General features: G+C 37.9%; 1 protein-coding gene across 1 annotated transcript in view; it reads left to right on the top strand.

The window, feature by feature from the left end:
* The window catches only part of LOC131428207 (uncharacterized), a 58,222-nt gene that overhangs the window by 36,232 nt on the left and 3,676 nt on the right, over positions 1–18,314 (top strand). Inside the window, exons 2-4 of the mRNA XM_058591952.1 lie at positions 4,745–5,148; positions 13,567–13,680; positions 13,739–15,145. Of these exons, the coding sequence (XP_058447935.1) occupies positions 4,978–5,148; positions 13,567–13,680; positions 13,739–15,145 (1,692 nt within the window). The 5' untranslated portion in view covers positions 4,745–4,977. The remainder of the gene's footprint in view (positions 1–4,744; positions 5,149–13,566; positions 13,681–13,738; positions 15,146–18,314) is intronic.

Genomic DNA, 18,314 nt, shown 5'->3' with positions numbered 1-18,314 from the left:
ATTGGCTTCTGCAATTTGCAGCTATATGGCGCTCTGTCACCGAAAAAATGTTAACACCGTAATGACTACTAGCCACTAGATGGCACACTACTACCGAAAAAAAATTTCAGTCGCGGTTATCTTTTCTATTTTGGCTGGTATAAATACGATGTTGTATTGGAGAAAAAGACATAAGCGAAACATAAACTTCTTTTTGAAAATTTTACTTCTAAATCGCTGTTTTATTCATTCGACTTCGCGGAATCGACTCTCTCACTGAAAACTTTGAGCACTCGGAAAACAAAAACCGAATACAAGTAGTACACCGGACGGTGTAACCCGGAATGTTAGAAGATACAAAAAACATCATTTGACGTGTACAATTAGAGTGCAACATTCGGAACTCACTTCACTGTTTCACGTAAAAACATTATTATCCACAATTGCTTCAAATGCGCACAAATTCTGAGTAAATATACTTTCCACTGACAGTCTATGTAATTTTTACATATCGGTTTAGAAATTTATATATGGATATATCGTAACACATGCGAAAAATATCTAAACAATTTGCAAGCAGTTTTACAAGACTGTCCTTTTTAGCTTTTTAATGGATTGTTTTGCTTTGACACTTGCTAATTTTATAGTTATTTTGGAAATTTTGTTGCTAAAATCAACTAATTCAAAAACAGTAATATGAATTAGGCGCAGGTGAAGTAGTTTTTCAAATAATATTTTACACATTACAGTTTATTTTGTTCTAATTCTTTTCTGGGAAAACTAAAACACGTTGAGCACTGGTTGCTGGTTGCAGTTTAATATAAATTGCTAAAGCACTGATGAGTAGAAGATGAAACGAAGAAGAAAACGCAATAAATTATATGCATTTGATACAAAACAATAACCTCAAATTAAAAAGACAGGTGCGTAATGTCAGAGACATAACTGGATGTCGTGAATACGAATAAAACTAGTACGCTTCCTTTACACTTTTGAATATCAGTTAGTTGATCGATTCAAGCATTCTCCTTCTTCACTACTAGTACTTGAAACGATGCACCTTCAATAAAGTATGGATAAGTTACACAGAAAGAAAGAATGAAATTTACACGACATGGAATAGACATGGGTTGAATCGAAAGCTTGATTGAAAACCTTCATCGATTCAAAACTGGATTCGATTGCATTGAATTTTCAATGAATATATCTGTATCTTTCAATTAACGCTTATTTCTGCAATTAAATTATATTGAAACGTACAAATTGCAAAGTAAATTTGTGTTTAAGTGCCTGATCCAAACATGTGCATGAAAATAGACGTGAAATCACAAATCTGTGTACTTCAAACATTCTGACACTCAAATAAATAGTACGAAGTCTATAAAAAAAAATCTTTAAAATAAAATAATGATGGTTCTGAAGAGAACCGTTTGTGTTCGTGTTGGATTGATATTTCTAGCAAATACATGTGTCCAGGCGTAGCAGCTTGCGAAGAAGCAGACTTCAAATCCAACTTCATATACTTGCTCATGAAATTAATGAATTTAATATTGAAGTCATCATCGGCGTATTTTTACGAGAATATAAAAAAATGGGACGTACTTGATTTCTCAATTCGTATACAAACATCAGACTGAAAAGTGCCTTGAATGGTCACGACCAACAGGATCTGCATTTAGACAGAACTGAGATGGTTCTTGGTGTGTACACTCGATAAACTCGTCCAAAATTCGACTCGGAATTCATTGTGATTTCCAATTGGAAATTCGTGATTTCCAATGAAGATGAAACAATCCATTTCGGGCAGAATCAATTGGTGCACTTGGAATACACAATGAAATCCGGCTCTAATTCCGCACAAATTAACTGAGCAGTGCTCCCATGACTACTGACGACTTCTACTGGCAGGCCTGAGGTGGAACCCGTAGATTTGGTTTCAAGTGTACACAGATAAAAATATTTTGTGAATTTACATCTATTTTCATGCACATATTTGGCGCAGGTAATTAAACATAAAATTACTTTACAATTCTGTACGTTTCAATACAATTTAATCGCAAAATAAGCGTTAATTGAAAGATACAGTTATATTCATTGAAAATTCTATGCAATTCAATTTAGTTTTGCATCGATGAAGGTTCAAAATTTCGATTCAACTCATGTCTATTCCATGTTACTTAGATTTACATCTCGTGTAAATTTCATTATTCCTTTCTGTGTACTCATATATTTGTATAAAATCATTATTATTATTATTATTATTATTATTATTATGTCGTTTATTTAACACGGTGCATAAAATTAACAGCTTGAGGCTCTGAGCCAAAAAGACTTTCAAAAATAAATGATCGGTGGCGGATAGATGTAAGATTACTTATATAATATGACAGATAGGCTGGGACAAAGTATTGATTTCAGCTCCACCAAACTGTTCGTGTTCCTTTTAGGTCTCATAAGCACCATGCAAAATTTTAGCTCGATCGTAGAAACTATATTTTCGCGCCCGAGGTTTAAAGTTTGTATGGGATTTAGTATGCGAAAACCGACTTTTCACAAAAAAATCGGTCGAAGATCACCCTATAGAATCAAAAAATCAATGCATATGTTATTTTCGTAGGAAATTTAACGAGGAAGAAAACTTTCGAAGACCGCAAAACAATACGACGTTTGTAGAAAAAGTTATTAAAGGAAAACCGTCATAATGCCCGATCAATGGCTCATTCCTTAATATATCTAGCACCACTGCTGCTAGCTGTCATAATATGATTTTGCTTTCTTTTGTTATGCCATAACGATTGATCTGAGTTGTTTGATACTATCACAAAAGTTTCTCAGCTTATTATGAAGATTTTTTTAAAGTGACTTGCCATGTTCCAAAACTCACTGTAAAGACACAAAAAAGTCAAACCTTTTAATTTGAAGAAATAGGTTTTTGGAATCTTCTACAATATTGTAGAAAAATTCAAATCCAATAACTTTGCCGAAGATATGACCTCTCTATCCCCTATAGTTCAGAAGATATAGACGATACTATTTTATGCAAACAAAAACATAAATTAAATGACATTTTGTGTCTTTACAATAAAGCTTGGAGCATGGTTTGCCACTTTAAAAAATCTTCATTCTAAGCTGAGTTACTATCGTGGAGACATCAAATAACTCAGATCAACCGTTTTACCATATTGAAAGAAAATCAAATCTATGGAAACTGGTTCCAGAAACCGACGCATTTTGTTTTGGTGGCGTTGTTGTCAACAATATGTTAAGCTACGTTCACACCATACAATCAAACCACACTGGTGTCAAAAGTTAATTGCTTCAAACTCAATATAAATATAACTCTAGTCTAGTATTCTCTTTAAAACAAGTAATTTGACCTCTTTTTGAATAAGAAAAAGAAATTGTGGTTTATTATAGTTTGATTACATTCCATAGAAATCGTTTCCTTATGTTGGTGCAACCGCATGAAGAAAATGTGAACATGATAACACTGCTTAAACACAGCATTTGACATCGAACTAGAACCAAAGAACCAAAATTTTCGGTTTCAAGCCAGTTGTATGCAGATGACAATCGTGCCAACGGGGTGGTTTTAGGGCGTTTTAGAGGGCTATTTTCACGCTTCAAATCTGCACTAGGTGGATTAAAACAGGTTTTTATTCATTTCACCTTATTTATTTAAACTCTATCCATAAGGTAGTTGGTAAGAAAATACTTGGTGGCTCATGAAAAAACTGCGAAATTTAGTGAATTTTAGTATTTGGCTCTTCTGACTCAAAACGTTGCCGACCCCTGGTCTAATTTGATCTACTAGTGTGTGTTTTTCAAAAAGCTCCATTGGAATGGAAAGCAATTGACAAAACAGTTTGTTGTATTTATTTCGAACATTTAACAAGCCTCAACATTTTATACTATTCTTCTTAAAACATGATGCTGCAAATATCAACTTCACAAAACACAAATCTATTGGATTGTTTTCGATAAGTGCCCAGGTGTATCCAACTACTGCAACTAGTTTCTGAGTTTCACAAAGTCAATATTATCGATAATTCATGCAATTATACAAAGTTAGATCTGCTAGACAGTTTGATTGATGTACACAAGAGTATAGCTTCGAAGAAAAACAAAACTTATCGGTAACGCAGTTGTTCGACGATGCAAAGTAACTGAGTAGGAGGTATCAGTTTGATAAAGTTGATGTTTCATAGTTACCAGTTGAACTGGAAGTTGAGCTATGAATTTATATTAGTATTACTGTGATGGTACAATGTTTCAGCTCATTTGAATTTTTGCTGTAAATCTTTAGTCAAGTTGAATTTATGGTGTAAGGTTTTTATTCCGTCTTCCTCTAGCTTGATCCGATTGGACAAGGTAACTAATTTTTAGCTGCTGAAAAGATTTCAGCAGCTTTCAAAACTAGTTCCTAATAACTTAAGTTTCACAGGAGAAACATCGTTGTTAAATCCCGTCATCTCACATTAGTTGCGTTTGCTTAGAGTCATCACAAAATGTCATAAAAATTAAAATCTTTGCAAATTTCTTTTCTAGTTTTTTCGTTTGAGATCATGATTCTAAAGGAAAAAGTTCACATCAGTTTTCTGTACTGTATCGATATAGTTGAAACGACTATTGTTTGTTTAAAAGTTTAAAATTTCTATGCAAAATTTATATTTCAAGTTTTCCCACTGATAAAGTAATAAACCATTCACCGCTACCGTCAGAAGATTTTAATCATCCATATTCTACCGTCTTTTATATTCCACAGAACCGCGAAAGGGCTGTTGTCTCTTGCAACTCCGGATACCGAAGCGCAGCCAAGCAAACGAGAATAGCAGTTATAGTCTAAACAAAAAAAAACAACGCCTACACACCGGATCCGCGTGCGAACGTTCGTGTCGGGAGCATCCAGGACTTCTCGGCAGATAACCATTATTTTCAACGTGCGACTTTCACTCCGGTAGCGAACCCAGCCGGGCGCTGCTGGTGGACCAACACAAAATGGGAAGCTTACCAAATTTGAACGATCTGTCGACGGAGCGGCTGGAGCGGCGTTTAGAGGAACGCGAAAGGATTTTGGCCCGGGACCGAATCATCGAGAGGGATTTCGCCCGCGAGAAGGATGCAGTGGGACGGGGACACGAACGGTCGGTGTTTGCACACCAGCAACAGGTTTGTCCATCTTAGGCTTGGCTGCTTCTTACGATGCTGGTTATCGACTAATTACTGCCGGAGGGTGTTTTTGATAGAATTCGGTATGATCTCGCAGCACCTGAAATTATTCATGGTGCGGCATAGCGATTAATTACAGAAAAGTTATGCACAATGTCCTGCTCTGTAGCACTGATTACAGACGTACAGCTTAACCTTTGAAGTTGTGTAAAAAATCACAACATCGTTTGCAATACAACTTGAATTTGTTCACATTTTTAAAGTTACTACCATAAAAAATTATTTCATCTTTCTATGCTACCCAAAAATAATTATCATTTGTTTTGTTGTGTTAGTATTTTTCATGAAAATATTTCTTTAGCTCTATACCACAATTATACTACAATGGCGTCTTCGCAAATCTGTATGATATAAGCATTTCTATTATTTTCCTAAAGGATGCAATCCTCTATCTCAACAAATTCGGAAAATATTTTTTGTTTTCCCTAATAATAAGAACCATCCACATAGAAAATTTCATAACTGTGAACCTTGTTTAGAAGTTTTCCAGCGTGAATCATCAAAAAACCGTTACTAAATCAAAAATTACGTTTTGCCTTTATCATATAGAGAGGTTATGCAATCACTGTGAAAACCGACTTTTGAACTGAATCCCGTAAGCCAAGTGTCATATATCATTCGACTCAGTTCTTCGAGTACGCAAAATGTCTGTGTGTGTGTGTGTGTGTGTGTGTGTGTGTGTGTGTGTGTGTGTGTGTGTGTGTGTGTGTGTGTGTGTGTGTGTGTGTGTGTGTGTGTGTGTGTGTGTGTGTGTAGGTGTGTGTGTAGGTGTGTGTGTAGGTGTGTGTGTAGGTGTGTGTGCAACGTTATTTAACATACTAACTTTTCTTGGAGATGGCTGGTCCGATTTTCACAAACTTAGATTCAAATGAAAGAACCACAAGCAGGGTTGCGAACGGTACTGGAGAATGACACGAAACAGCAGACATTCAAACCGCGCAAATGACAGCAGTAGCCGATCGTACTTCGCCACGACTGCAGGAGATGAAAAATGTCATAGGTCTCATGACATTTTTTCTCGTGAATGTCGCCGTTTGCTCTCATCGATAGCTGTTCTAATCTCTTCAATCTGAGAATGGCTAGCCACAATAAACAGTAGCTCCTTCCAATTTCAACAAGTTTCGAGAGACAGTCGCCAACAAGGCGTAACTTTGAAATTCGTTTTATGCCGATTCTCATGAGGTGTAGGGAAGTCTTGCTTCCCAATGCAGACGGTTTTTTTGTGTATCCTTACGTGTTTTGTTTCTCTGCACTTCCGTTGGAAGCAGGCCTTATGCACGCGCGCTCTGTATTTTGCGCTGAGACAAATAAATTCTCATTCTCATAAGACAACCACGCGCATGCGACGTACTTTTGCCGCTCTCAAGAGAACTCTTTGGCACATTTACGTACCGCACCAGAAACTGATGCACGCTTCGTTGTAAAGTCTCATCGCATTCTGCCAAGAGCGAGGCTCAAGCGCTCTCGTCGCATGAGATAGCGCGGCGCGCTCGCTTCATGCGATCTACGAGTGGTTTGTACGTTATTTTCATCCTCTTCATCTCTTCCTTTAGGATAGGACACAAGTCGTACGAACCGCTCTAGGCACTAGAGGTGTGCAAACCAGCTCATTTTGGTGAACAGCTCCGAACCGATCAGCTCACCAAAGTGAATCGATTCGATGTATCAGCTCATCAGCTCTTTTAGTTTGAACTTAAGGTTCATTTTGTGCGTCGTTTTTCTTATGCACCGGTTTTCTTTCATATGCATGATCGAAATTGAATCATTGATTTGCAATGATGCAATGAATGCAATGCGAATTAGTTTATCTTTAATTGATGTCGACTAAATTGAATCTCTTAAAGAGCCGAAGATCTGATCAGCTCGTAGCGTGTTCCCTTCGTCATAATGCAGTGAACTGGGTAGCAAATGAGTGAGCTGATGAGCTGCGGTTCTTTTGAAAAGAGCTGAGAGCTGTCAGCTCACTTCAATGATTCGATTCACTGGAACAGCTCAGGAGCGAATTGCCCATCTCTACTAGGCACGAACAAATAATAATAACAGCAGCTTTTACTGTGGCTCACATAGCACACAAGCTGCGCTTATAAAAAATCTCGTGCACTGTCTCGTGAGACCAAAGCGCACGAGTCGCGCGCAGAAGAAAATGCGATGCTCTGAAATTTCAAGCAGCACATCCCGTTTCTATGTGCCCGCTACGCGTCTCTTACTTGCTTTTGGTTTGCTCTTTGAGTCGGTGCTCACGCTCACAGGATAAATATGCGACACACACATTATCGGTGCGCTCTCGCTGTCGCATTTTTGCACGCATGAGCATTCGGAAGGCCTGGCTTGGAAGGAAGCGGTTCAGTGAGAAAAGCAAAGTAAATGCTCTGACTTCCAGAATTTGGATGCACTTTTTCGATCAAACAATTAAACCCCGTTTAGCATGAGCCAGAATTGTAGAAGTAATAGGAGCGCAAAACTTATTATCTCTGCTGTAAGATTTCTTGCCTTTGCGTCATATTAGAAAGGCAAAAGCTGGCCTCCTGATACTTCGTGCAGGCACGTACCCAGAGGGGGGGCCCAAGGGGCCCTGGCCCCTCCCGAAATCCAAACAAAAGTTATGATATGATATCATAAGTCTAGCGCTCCTTTAGATTGCACCGTGAAATTGTGTTTTCGAGAATTTAGTTGTGATCAAGACTCCACTACCGATGAAGCCCGTAGCGGCAGGTACTTTGATGCGCTTACATGAACTGCCTTGAAAAAGGAAAAATAAACCATCGACAGTGAATCAATATGCGTGCATTATTGGAGCGATTGCATAACGAAAAGATAGACAGTGTGCCTGTACATAAGAGCAACGCAATCATCAACGATTCCAATTGCTTCCCCATCCTCATTATTCACCCAATTTGGCTTCCTCGAACTATCACGATCTCCTTGCGCTTATTTGTTCCAAACTATCAAGAAATCGATGAGAGTTTCATTTAGGAGTTTTCGACCGCTACTTCCGGACCCTGACATTGGGAATTTATTTTTGATCTGGGCCCCTCCCGAAACGAAACCCTGGGTACGGGCCTTCGTGTATGAAATTTATGTAAATAATTGTAATATTTTTGAAACATCTGCATGAACAAGCTTTGTGATTGAATTTTTTCAAAACTGAAATTGAACCGGTAATAAAAGCACCGCCGTTCGCATTAAATTTATCGCCACAGATCAATCACAGCGGATATAACAGTCTCGTTATGAAAATGTCATGACATTTTGAGCTCGTGACATTCTCGAAACCCGTGACCAAAAATGAACAAAGCAGCTACTTACCCAGTATGTACCTGCACTACCACAAAGCGAACGCTGTGGCTTTGACTGCTGTGAAAGAGTGCGACGATATTAACTGCTCTCAATGTTGCTGTCGTGTGTCGTGGCTCTCATGATTGCGCCAAGCTCTCGTGTCATTGCGAGTTGGCTACTGTTGAACGTAGCAGCTGCGCATATCGTTGGCAGTGACTGTCTTATGCTTGGCAACAGTATAAAAAAATGTCAAATTTCGCACCCCTGACCACAAGACCTCAATACTACTTGACTTGGATCCGACTTCCGGTTACGGAATCGTGGCAAAAAATGTGCAAATAAAATGTAAAAGTAAGTGCATCAGCTTTTCTCGGAACCGATTTTCACAAACATAAATTCAAATTAAAGTTGTCATGGTCCCATACAAAATTCCTGAATTTTGTTTTGATCTGACTCCCGGTTCCGTAGTTATATGTGCAAAAACAAATGTGCAAAAAAATGAAAATATGTGTACTAACCTTTATCACAGATGGCGTGATCAATTTTTACAAACTTAGATTCGTAAGTATTAGTATTGAAATTCCAATTTCAAATTACCGATATTTACGAACTTAGATTCAAATTAATGGTCTCATGATCGTATACCAACGTAAAACATTTTTTAAATCGGCCTCAAAACTACTCCAATCGGTAGTCAGTATCAGTAGAAGTCCAAACAAACCGATTCCGGTTATTCTTCCAAAAAAAAGGAGGGCCGAGTGTCATATACCAATCGATTCAGCTCGACGAACTGAACAAATGTCCGTGTGTGTGTCTGTACAACAAAGAGGTCGAGATCTCAGAGATGACTGAACCGATTTTGTCGCAAATGAAAGGTCTCCCCGTCACCCTGAACGCTATTGAATGGTTTGAGATCGAATGTTTACTTTTTGAGTGTTTTAGAACGATTCGTTTTTGGCAACCTAATCGTTCGAACATTACATATTAGAAAGATGGGAATATTTTCAATATCAAGCAATTTCATATTGCTGGAAGAACACAACCTCTTATACGATTATACCATTCGGAGAAGTTCGTCGAGATAAGCAAATTTGTGTGTGAAAATAATTTTATTAATTTTATTCGGAGATGGCTTAACTGATTTATACAAACTTAGACTCATATGAACAGTCCTATGCTATAACGTTTCTGAATTTCATTTGGATCCGACTTCTGCTTTCGGTACTACATGTAATGAAGTTAAAATAATGTCTCTTTTGCAAGTAGATGGCTGAACCGATTTCGTCCATCTAATATTGAAACGAAAGGTCTTAAGGATCAAGAGTAAACCAAGTAAACTTGTATTGGTAATTTGTGTATTACGTACATTTTATTTGGTACATATGCCATAGATCTGTGTATTCATATATGCAGTGCACCAAGTTTATCAAAGTGGATTGCACGATTGAGATTCAAACAATCTTTTGTCACAATAATTTATTCTCAAATGAATGTTAAGCCTAACATCTTGCATGAAATATCAGTTTTGATCAATTTTTCACCAACGTTTGATGGAAAATTGCTCACATTTTAATTCCCTAATAAAAAAGTTAGCAACACTGCTTCAATGCATTTGTATTAGATTGCGCTACACAAAATAATCAAAACTAAATATTTTCTGTTACAAAAGCAGCTTGCCGGAAAAAATAAATAGTTTAACGACAACATTCCATATCCATTGCCTTTCGCGTTTTAAATTCACGGTTCCTTTTTTGCCGGATTACTAATAGAAGGTACGTAAATCTTTATAGCGTAATAATTTCTGCAAGATGAAATCCATATAGGAATGTGTTTGTTGCTAATCAAATGCGTCAGTGGAAGTAAGCTGAAACTGAAATAATTTTTCTCGAGCAGTTTTAAGGAAAACGGAAGAGTTTTAGATTTAGATTTTCGCTTTTCTTCAATTGCAATTTTAAGCAGTATGAACCGGTTGGTTTATTTTTCAAACATATGGAAAATTTAATGAGTAAAGTCAGGAAAAGAAGCGCCGGAATTTGTTTTTACGCACACATTGTTGGCATTACTCATACGCTTGCAAAGAGTCTTGCTCCTTAAGGTCCCATGACTGCTTGTTTTTTAATCAGATCCGACCTCGGGTTCAGGAGATACAGGGTGATTAGTGCAAAAATTTCACATAAATTTATTGGGTTTATCGGTTTCACAGATTTTGAGAGTCGATGACAAGATAAACTTTTTTTAGTTTTACCGGTATTCGGTTTTCGATCCCAAAAGGTACTCAAATATTTTATTTGGAAAGCACTACGATTTCTCTAAGATGGCTAAACTGATTTTCGAAAGTTTCGAACCTAATGAAATGGTTAACAATTCATTAGGCGAATTTAACTGACTTCGACTACACTGATTTCCGAATTCCGTGTCCGAAAGTATCGGGAATAGAGAAGCAAAAGAAGGCCAAAACGAATTCCGACTTCCAATTTTGAAATTACAGAGTGATGAGTTTTTAAAATTCAAGCCATCATAGAAGATGACGATACCAAAAAATCCTTAAAGTTGGGCTCAAAACTGTTTCAATTTATTCATCCTACTAATTCATGGACATACGAAACTATATTCGGTTATGCTGGTCTCTGAAATCCGTTTCTGGAAGTACCGTGAATAATAACAAAGACTTTAAAGAGGAACTCACTTCTACATCTCATGCAATGCTTAATCTATTGTCACACGTTTAGATTGAAAAGAATTATTTTAAAGGTTCATACAATTTCTATTTTCGATTCGTCTTGCCATTCCAAAATTTTAATTAAAATTCATTTAAAAACGACGGTCAATAAAATAATTTCATGAAAACTAAACACACCGAAGAATATTCACGCTAAAATCTCATACTGATTGATAAAAAAAAGGTATCACGTCTTTATCTTCAACATTAATCCTTTTCAATTTCAAATTCGACTTATGCTGTTACAATTATCGGGTGAAGCCAGAGAGAAAGCGACACGCGACGCGAAGCGAAGCGATGCGAAATTTGACAGATCGCACGAAGTCGCGCGGCAGAGTCGCTTCGCAACGCATCGAGCTCACTCTGACATACTTGTCATTTTTCTGCTGAACTTGAGTGGACGGAGCTCTGCCGCGCGACTTCGTGCGATCTGTCAAATTTCGAATCGCTTCGCTTCGCGTCGCTTTTCGCTTTCTCTCTGGCTTCACCCTAAAAAACCTTCTGCAGCAACCTTTTTTGTGATCAAAATTCATTACCTACTTGGAGCAAGAACTTCGGTGTAACAACACACAATGTTGATTCAATGGTCGAAAGATAGACATGTAACCTAGAAGTGGACTTCCGGTAAATCTCTCAACGGATGAGCACGTTGTGTCGTGTTAGTGCGGTGAAAATTCGATCATTTCGCGAGAAAGAAAGAATTTTTATCCGTGCTTTGGCGCGTAGACATAGCCACACAGCGAGATTTTCGCTTGTAATCCATTGGACTAAGGAGTGTATCGAAAATAAGCTATCCACATACATTTGTGTTGTACGCATGTATATGTAATGGTCTTTTATGCTCAGATCACAGCATGCTGTGCGTTTAGCTGTCAGCTTTCGTTTGTTTATTTGTTTGTGTGATTGAAATTCTGCGTTTTCAAAATGTCGCGTATTGAAAAGGAAGTGAAAATTAAGGTTCTGGACACATGGCTAAGTGAAAAGGGTATTACTATGCGAAAATTGGCGAATCGGTTTGGAATTCATCATGCCAGTGTTAAAACCATCATTAATAAGTTTGGGGAACACTATTCTTTGGATGAGCTACCAGGAAGAGGCAGAAAACCCGGTTTTCCAACCCAAAACTGGACCAGAAAGTGGTACCTCTAATCATGAAGAACAAATCAATGTCAATACCCTTCCAGGTCCACAATACTTTACTGTCATCGTTGGGGAGGATGTAAGCGATGCGGACAGGTCGATATGTTCCTGTGGTTTGAAGTCAACAATTTTTTACACTACCGGAACTATAAATGCAGAAATCTATCGATCTGAGTGTCTCCAGAAAAGATTGCTGCCTTTATATAAGAAGCATAGTACACCTCCACTGTTTTGGCCGGATTTAGCGTCGGCTCACTATGCCAAAACCACTCTCAATTGGCTCGTGGAAAAGGATATAAATTTCGTTGAGAAAATATCAATCCACCAAATTGCCGTCAGCTTTAACCCATCGAAAGTTACTGTGCAATCGTGAAGACTGGTAAGGCAGCTGAGAACATGCAGAAGTTCAAAAAAATTTGGGCTCAAGTGTCCAAAACATGCGATGCAACACTTATCCGGAACTTGATGAAGAGCGTTCGATCAAAAGTTCGAAAATTCATGAAGGAATAACTTAAATTTCATTCGGTTTTCATTATACTCAAGTTTAACCTCGTACAAAAAAGGATCAATTTTTAATTTGAATAAAATATCGTTTAATTAACTGGCAATATAGCCTAAGTCGCTGTGCCATCAATCGGCATCATCTCAAGTGGGGTGACGCCAACCAGAAAGAAGAAGAAGAAGAACCTAGAAATGTTTTATTCAAATGGAGAGCATTTGCTTCAAGATTATAAATGAAATTATTTTAAATTTAAAAATAAGATTTCATAGTTTGGAACCATTGTTTATCAACTTTTTCTCAGACTTCATGAATTCTCATATAAGGTAATTTATTATGCCATATATGTTTATTAGTTCAACGATAGAAACGAGAATACATCAATTATTGGGTGTAGCTTGTGGATACTTGTTTCGTTATCAGGAGATATGAGTAAGATTAAAAATAGATTTACATCAACCATAAACTGAAGAAATTTAGGACATGCGGTTCAATCGAATCGTCTTCCGAGATGTGTTTAATCGCATCCCAGGATTATTAAAATCTATCTCCTGTGAGCAGACGAATTATATTTTTCGTATAAATATAAAAGAATGTTAAAGAATTTCGTTGATATTAGCTAATAAAACATTCCAACATTATTTCAATGATTGCTCAAAGACACCCCTGGCAGACTTCGTTACTAGAATATACCCAGTAAATTGGGCTCTTTCTCTTTTCATAGATCGCAGCCACTAAAACTTTTTTCCAGCAGAAACACCCTCCCATGGGAAGAAAGGTTATGCGAACTCGCAGCTCTGGCCAGGCTCACCATATTTGGGATGACCCTTTGATAGAGGTACTAGAATGACGGTTGACGTAACAGAATTGCTCATTTTTCATTCTTTTTTTTCTAGCAATACTTCAACAGCTACTCACCAGCCTCGTCTCGCAGCCACCGCTTGATAATGGCGCCAACTCTGACCGGAGGTTACCCCTTTCAAAGCTCAACACTCGGCAACCGCCGACGAGATTCCGGAAACAGTTCCATAGGTGCTACATCGGTCCGTCGGTTACTTACGGTCAACAATCGAAGCTACGGTTGTCGACACAAGATTCCTGCTCACGTGCGATCGAAAGTCATCAAAACCTTCATTCTACTGACGATTGCTCACGGACTGATGTGTACAGCCTTGATTCCATTAATTGGCCTTCAGGGTTCCAACTCTACGTGGTTCCAACAGGAACCTTGGCTCGCTATGGGACCTGATGTCGGATCGGGATTGCTCAGTTTGTGTTGTATGGTGACGGCATGTATGTGCCTGGTGACGACCAAGATTTTGCGGAAGTTTGGTTACGCGGTTCTACTAGCCTTAGTGTACGGAGGGTTGTGCGTGTTTTTGGCTACACATATTTATCCGGTGCTCGTTTCGTTGGTTCCCGGATATCTGGTGCTAGGGTTGGTGTTGGGACCATCCGTTATTTGTAAGCAAGCTCTAGTGGTTTCAATGGCCGGTAAACTCAGCTGCTCCCAACCGGAGTGTGGCGGCAACAGTATGGCAGGAATCAATGCTGACAGCTACGATGATCATAAATTGCTTTGCAGCAAAGATGAAAGTGTCCGCAGACTCTGCCGGTGGTATCGGGTAGCGGGTGACTTTGGAATTATACTGGGCGCACTGATAGCGTCCTTCATCCTAACGTGTGCCTCATCTAACAGAGCTGGATGCTACTACATATCGGCACTATCATCCGTGAATGCCACAGGATCAGTTACTACTCAGTTCAACGGCACGGCCTCGAACAATATAGTTTTTAATCAACCATCTATCGAATTTGCTCCCACTTCGGCCAGTAACACTCATGCGGATCCCAATCCAACCACTAAGGTGACTACTCCTAGTATGCCAAGTTTCAGGGAAACCTTGTTTTTCCTGTACAATATCCGTATGCACCACCACAGCAAAGACGAAGAGGACGGATTTCAACTGGATCGGTTCCCGTACAGCACATTCCAAACCAATGACCACGGTGAACGAATCTGTGGATCACATCTTTGTCCCGTTTGGGATCGGAACATACCGCTCAACAGCAGTGAGCTGACGTCTCTAAGTTTACAAGGCTACAGTGGAACCAGCCCACTGATGGGGATATACCTAATTCTCGGGGTGATTGCCCTTACCGTAACTGGCTTCACGACGGATATCGAATACAACGTCAAATTCGACTCGATTCGAAAAATGTCCGACACCTTACTGTTCGCTGGACCGATGGCTTACTTCATTGGAACCGAGCAAGGTTACATGTTGGCCGATTTCATGAAGGTAGGTAAAAAAATCGGGATGGGATTCATGATGTAATTATATTGCTCTATCCGATGCGTCGGTGTGATAAAGTTTTTTGACCAGGCAGAGAAAAACAATGCACGCAAATGAAAACAAAATTTCTGTGGTATGAAAAACTTTCATCAGACATGACTTTGGATAAAGTTTCCGAATTGTGGGGGCGGGTAGTCAGAGTTAATTTAGAAGTTGATTGAGTTATTGATCGGATTATCGTGTCGTGGTACAAAGTTGAATGCATTGCTAGGATATAAGCAAATTCACATTAATAACTTATTGTCTTCTACCCACGTTGATCGATGGTATAGTCATCCTCGTCCACTGTGCTAATATATTAATTATAATAGCTATGGTTTTTGAGAAAAACGACAGTAACGGAAGAAATTATTTTAATGTAGTTGAGCTGAAGAATTATGGTTGAAATACTAACTCAAAATAGATTATCACGCTCAAAAAGACCAGTGATTCGGGATTCAACAAGTTAAAAAAGTGTTTTCATTGTTGCTTTGCAGGACTTGTATCAAAACTCTAGTTACAGTACCCAAGTAGCATGTTAAGTTACTCTCCTGCATATTTCTACTGACTGTGCTATTTATCAAGTTAGTTTATATCACTATTTTAGTAACTGTTGTGTTGTGGAAAAAGCGCAATTTCTCTGTGTTGTGCAACATACTTTCAAGTTCATCCGTTATTACGAACATTTATTCACAACGATTGTGCAACTGACACAAAAACTCATGCGTCGATCCCATCGAAAAGGTAGTAATAAAATCAGCGGAGAAACAATTGTGAAACTCGTGCAATCTACTACGTAATGTAAACAAGAAATGGAATGATGTTTACAAAAACATAAAAAAACATAATTTCTTATAAATAATTTTCACCTTTGATTATCAATACAACTGCTCTCAACACAAACATGGATCTTGTAAAATATTCTGCACATGAAAAATGATAATCTTACATATTGTAGAATTAATCTTTTGTGTATTTGCAAATGAAAAATCGACAACGAACTGCGTTTTTGTGGTGAAACATGTATTCGAACGCCCGAAATTTTCAAGCGCCTTTGAATTGACGTGTTTTAGTGATTGTACACAAATTTCTGTGAAAATAACAGTCTATTATTTTTAATGAGAATCATCGGAATGGTGTTTAAAATACGTGTATTCAAACATTCTTTTAAATTCTCAGACGATTTTGATCAAACTAATGTGTAATTAAACCTGGAAAATGTCGAAATGATTTTTTTTTATTATTTTCCAATATGGCATCGGTTGTAACAGTGAGTTGAATAGAAAATGGTTCACCCAACGTAATGACATAGATTATCTAAATAACAGGAAACATTAACATGTTAGTATTTCGGAAAGAAATTCTTTTTTTTCTTATCAGTTTTAATCTTCTAGTTGAATTAAACAACAATACAGTATAGTCATTTATCTCAGAGGGCCCGACTTTTGTGATACGCACTGTAGGTATTATTTTGTCCATGTGCTGGAATTGCAAAAACAAGTTGTACAAGTGGTAATATATAACTATGGGAGTAACTATGATGAAATTAACTTCTGTTCAATATCTTTAAAAAGTGATGTCAGGTCTGCTTTTTTTTCGCGAGATGAAAACCGAATACAAAATACCTAATTGATCTGTTTCATGCGTATATAACGCTGTATTCTGGCAACTTTTATGATGATAACCTCATGTCTGCAAGTTTTGCGTTCAATTCAAACAGATAAATCTTGCACAACTTTTTTGCAAGTTTTGAATTTTATATCAATGTTTTTCTAAAACTGAAGAAAACTGCGCACACTGATCTAAAAATTCATGAGGCAGCCAAAACAATGCGGACTCTGCAGAAATATATTTTTTTCAGCAAGGTTATCAATTCGGCTTAGCATTTTTAGCCTTGCGGAGAGCATCAATCATTTCACTAATTTTTCTTCCACAAGAGATTTATAGCAATTTCGACGTATATTGTGTCCGGTACAATTATGACGACCGTTTGGAAAGTTTTTGATAAGTTGCACAATTGTTATAGTTACTCCCGTTTTACATGACGATGTGAAATTTTTTGTAGAGCTTCTAGTGAAACATTAACAAGTTGGTGATTTACTGCACAATTATTTTAGATGTACTTAAAGTTGTTATACAGTGATTTTTTCGGTAGTATTGTGAAACTTAACAGTGATAAGTTGCACAACCAATTTTAATATATATTTCTAAACATATCTAACATAAATAATATTTCTAAATCAATTGTAAAACATCTTGAAAGTTCAATGAGTTACATTTGCTACTTGGGTATTAGATGGTTACAATCCTTCAGGCCCATCAGCGCCCGCACAACAAGAAACGGACACGGCATCAGCGCATTTCTGTCATTTTACCCGGATTTGCTGGACTGCTGGACTTTGCGCAACGAAGTCGCTGTTTTCAAAAATTGCCTGAAATTTTTCGATTGGTCGAAATTCCAAGCAGTTTGGAGGATTCACTAGCTTGGAGATAAAATCGATCTTCTTGGCAGTATACCACTCCCGTACAACCTTGGAGTAATGGCAGCTGATAAAATCAGACCAAAAGATCACTTCGCTCATATGCCTACGGATAAGCAGTAAAATACGCCTTTTCAGGCTCCTTTAAACTGCCTGGAATTTCGACCAATCGAAAAATTTCAGGCAATTTTTGAAAACAGGGACTTTGTTGCGCAAAGTCCAGCAGTCCAGCATGTAAATTTGGAATGTCATCATCAAAGATGCGATGAATGGTTTCGTTATCAGGTCACAACTACAAATCGCTTGCTTAAGCAAGGTTGGCGAATACGAACTTGAATCTTCCCGGATCATTCCCACGTCCAGCCGCGATGAAAAACTATTGATCTTTTTGACAGCTCACTTTCAACCACAAATGCACATTTGCCATTTCGAAATTAGTTTGTTTTCACCACGAAACACTACCATCAAATAGTTTTAAGTACGATTCAGATGATCAGTCAACTTCCGTCAACGCCAAGAGTAGAAAGTATAAACCGCTGGGATGTTTCATGATGAAAACAAACATCATATCATTTAGGGGTTAGCCAAATTTTGTGCTAGGGCACATAACCGTTTTTAATATTTTTACGTTTCGTCTTTGACTCATCAGTGCAGAG

Source organism: Malaya genurostris, chromosome 2 (assembly GCF_030247185.1).
Source record: "Malaya genurostris strain Urasoe2022 chromosome 2, Malgen_1.1, whole genome shotgun sequence".
Taxonomy (NCBI): domain Eukaryota; kingdom Metazoa; phylum Arthropoda; class Insecta; order Diptera; family Culicidae; genus Malaya; species Malaya genurostris.
This window is presented reverse-complemented; position numbering and strand designations above follow the sequence as displayed.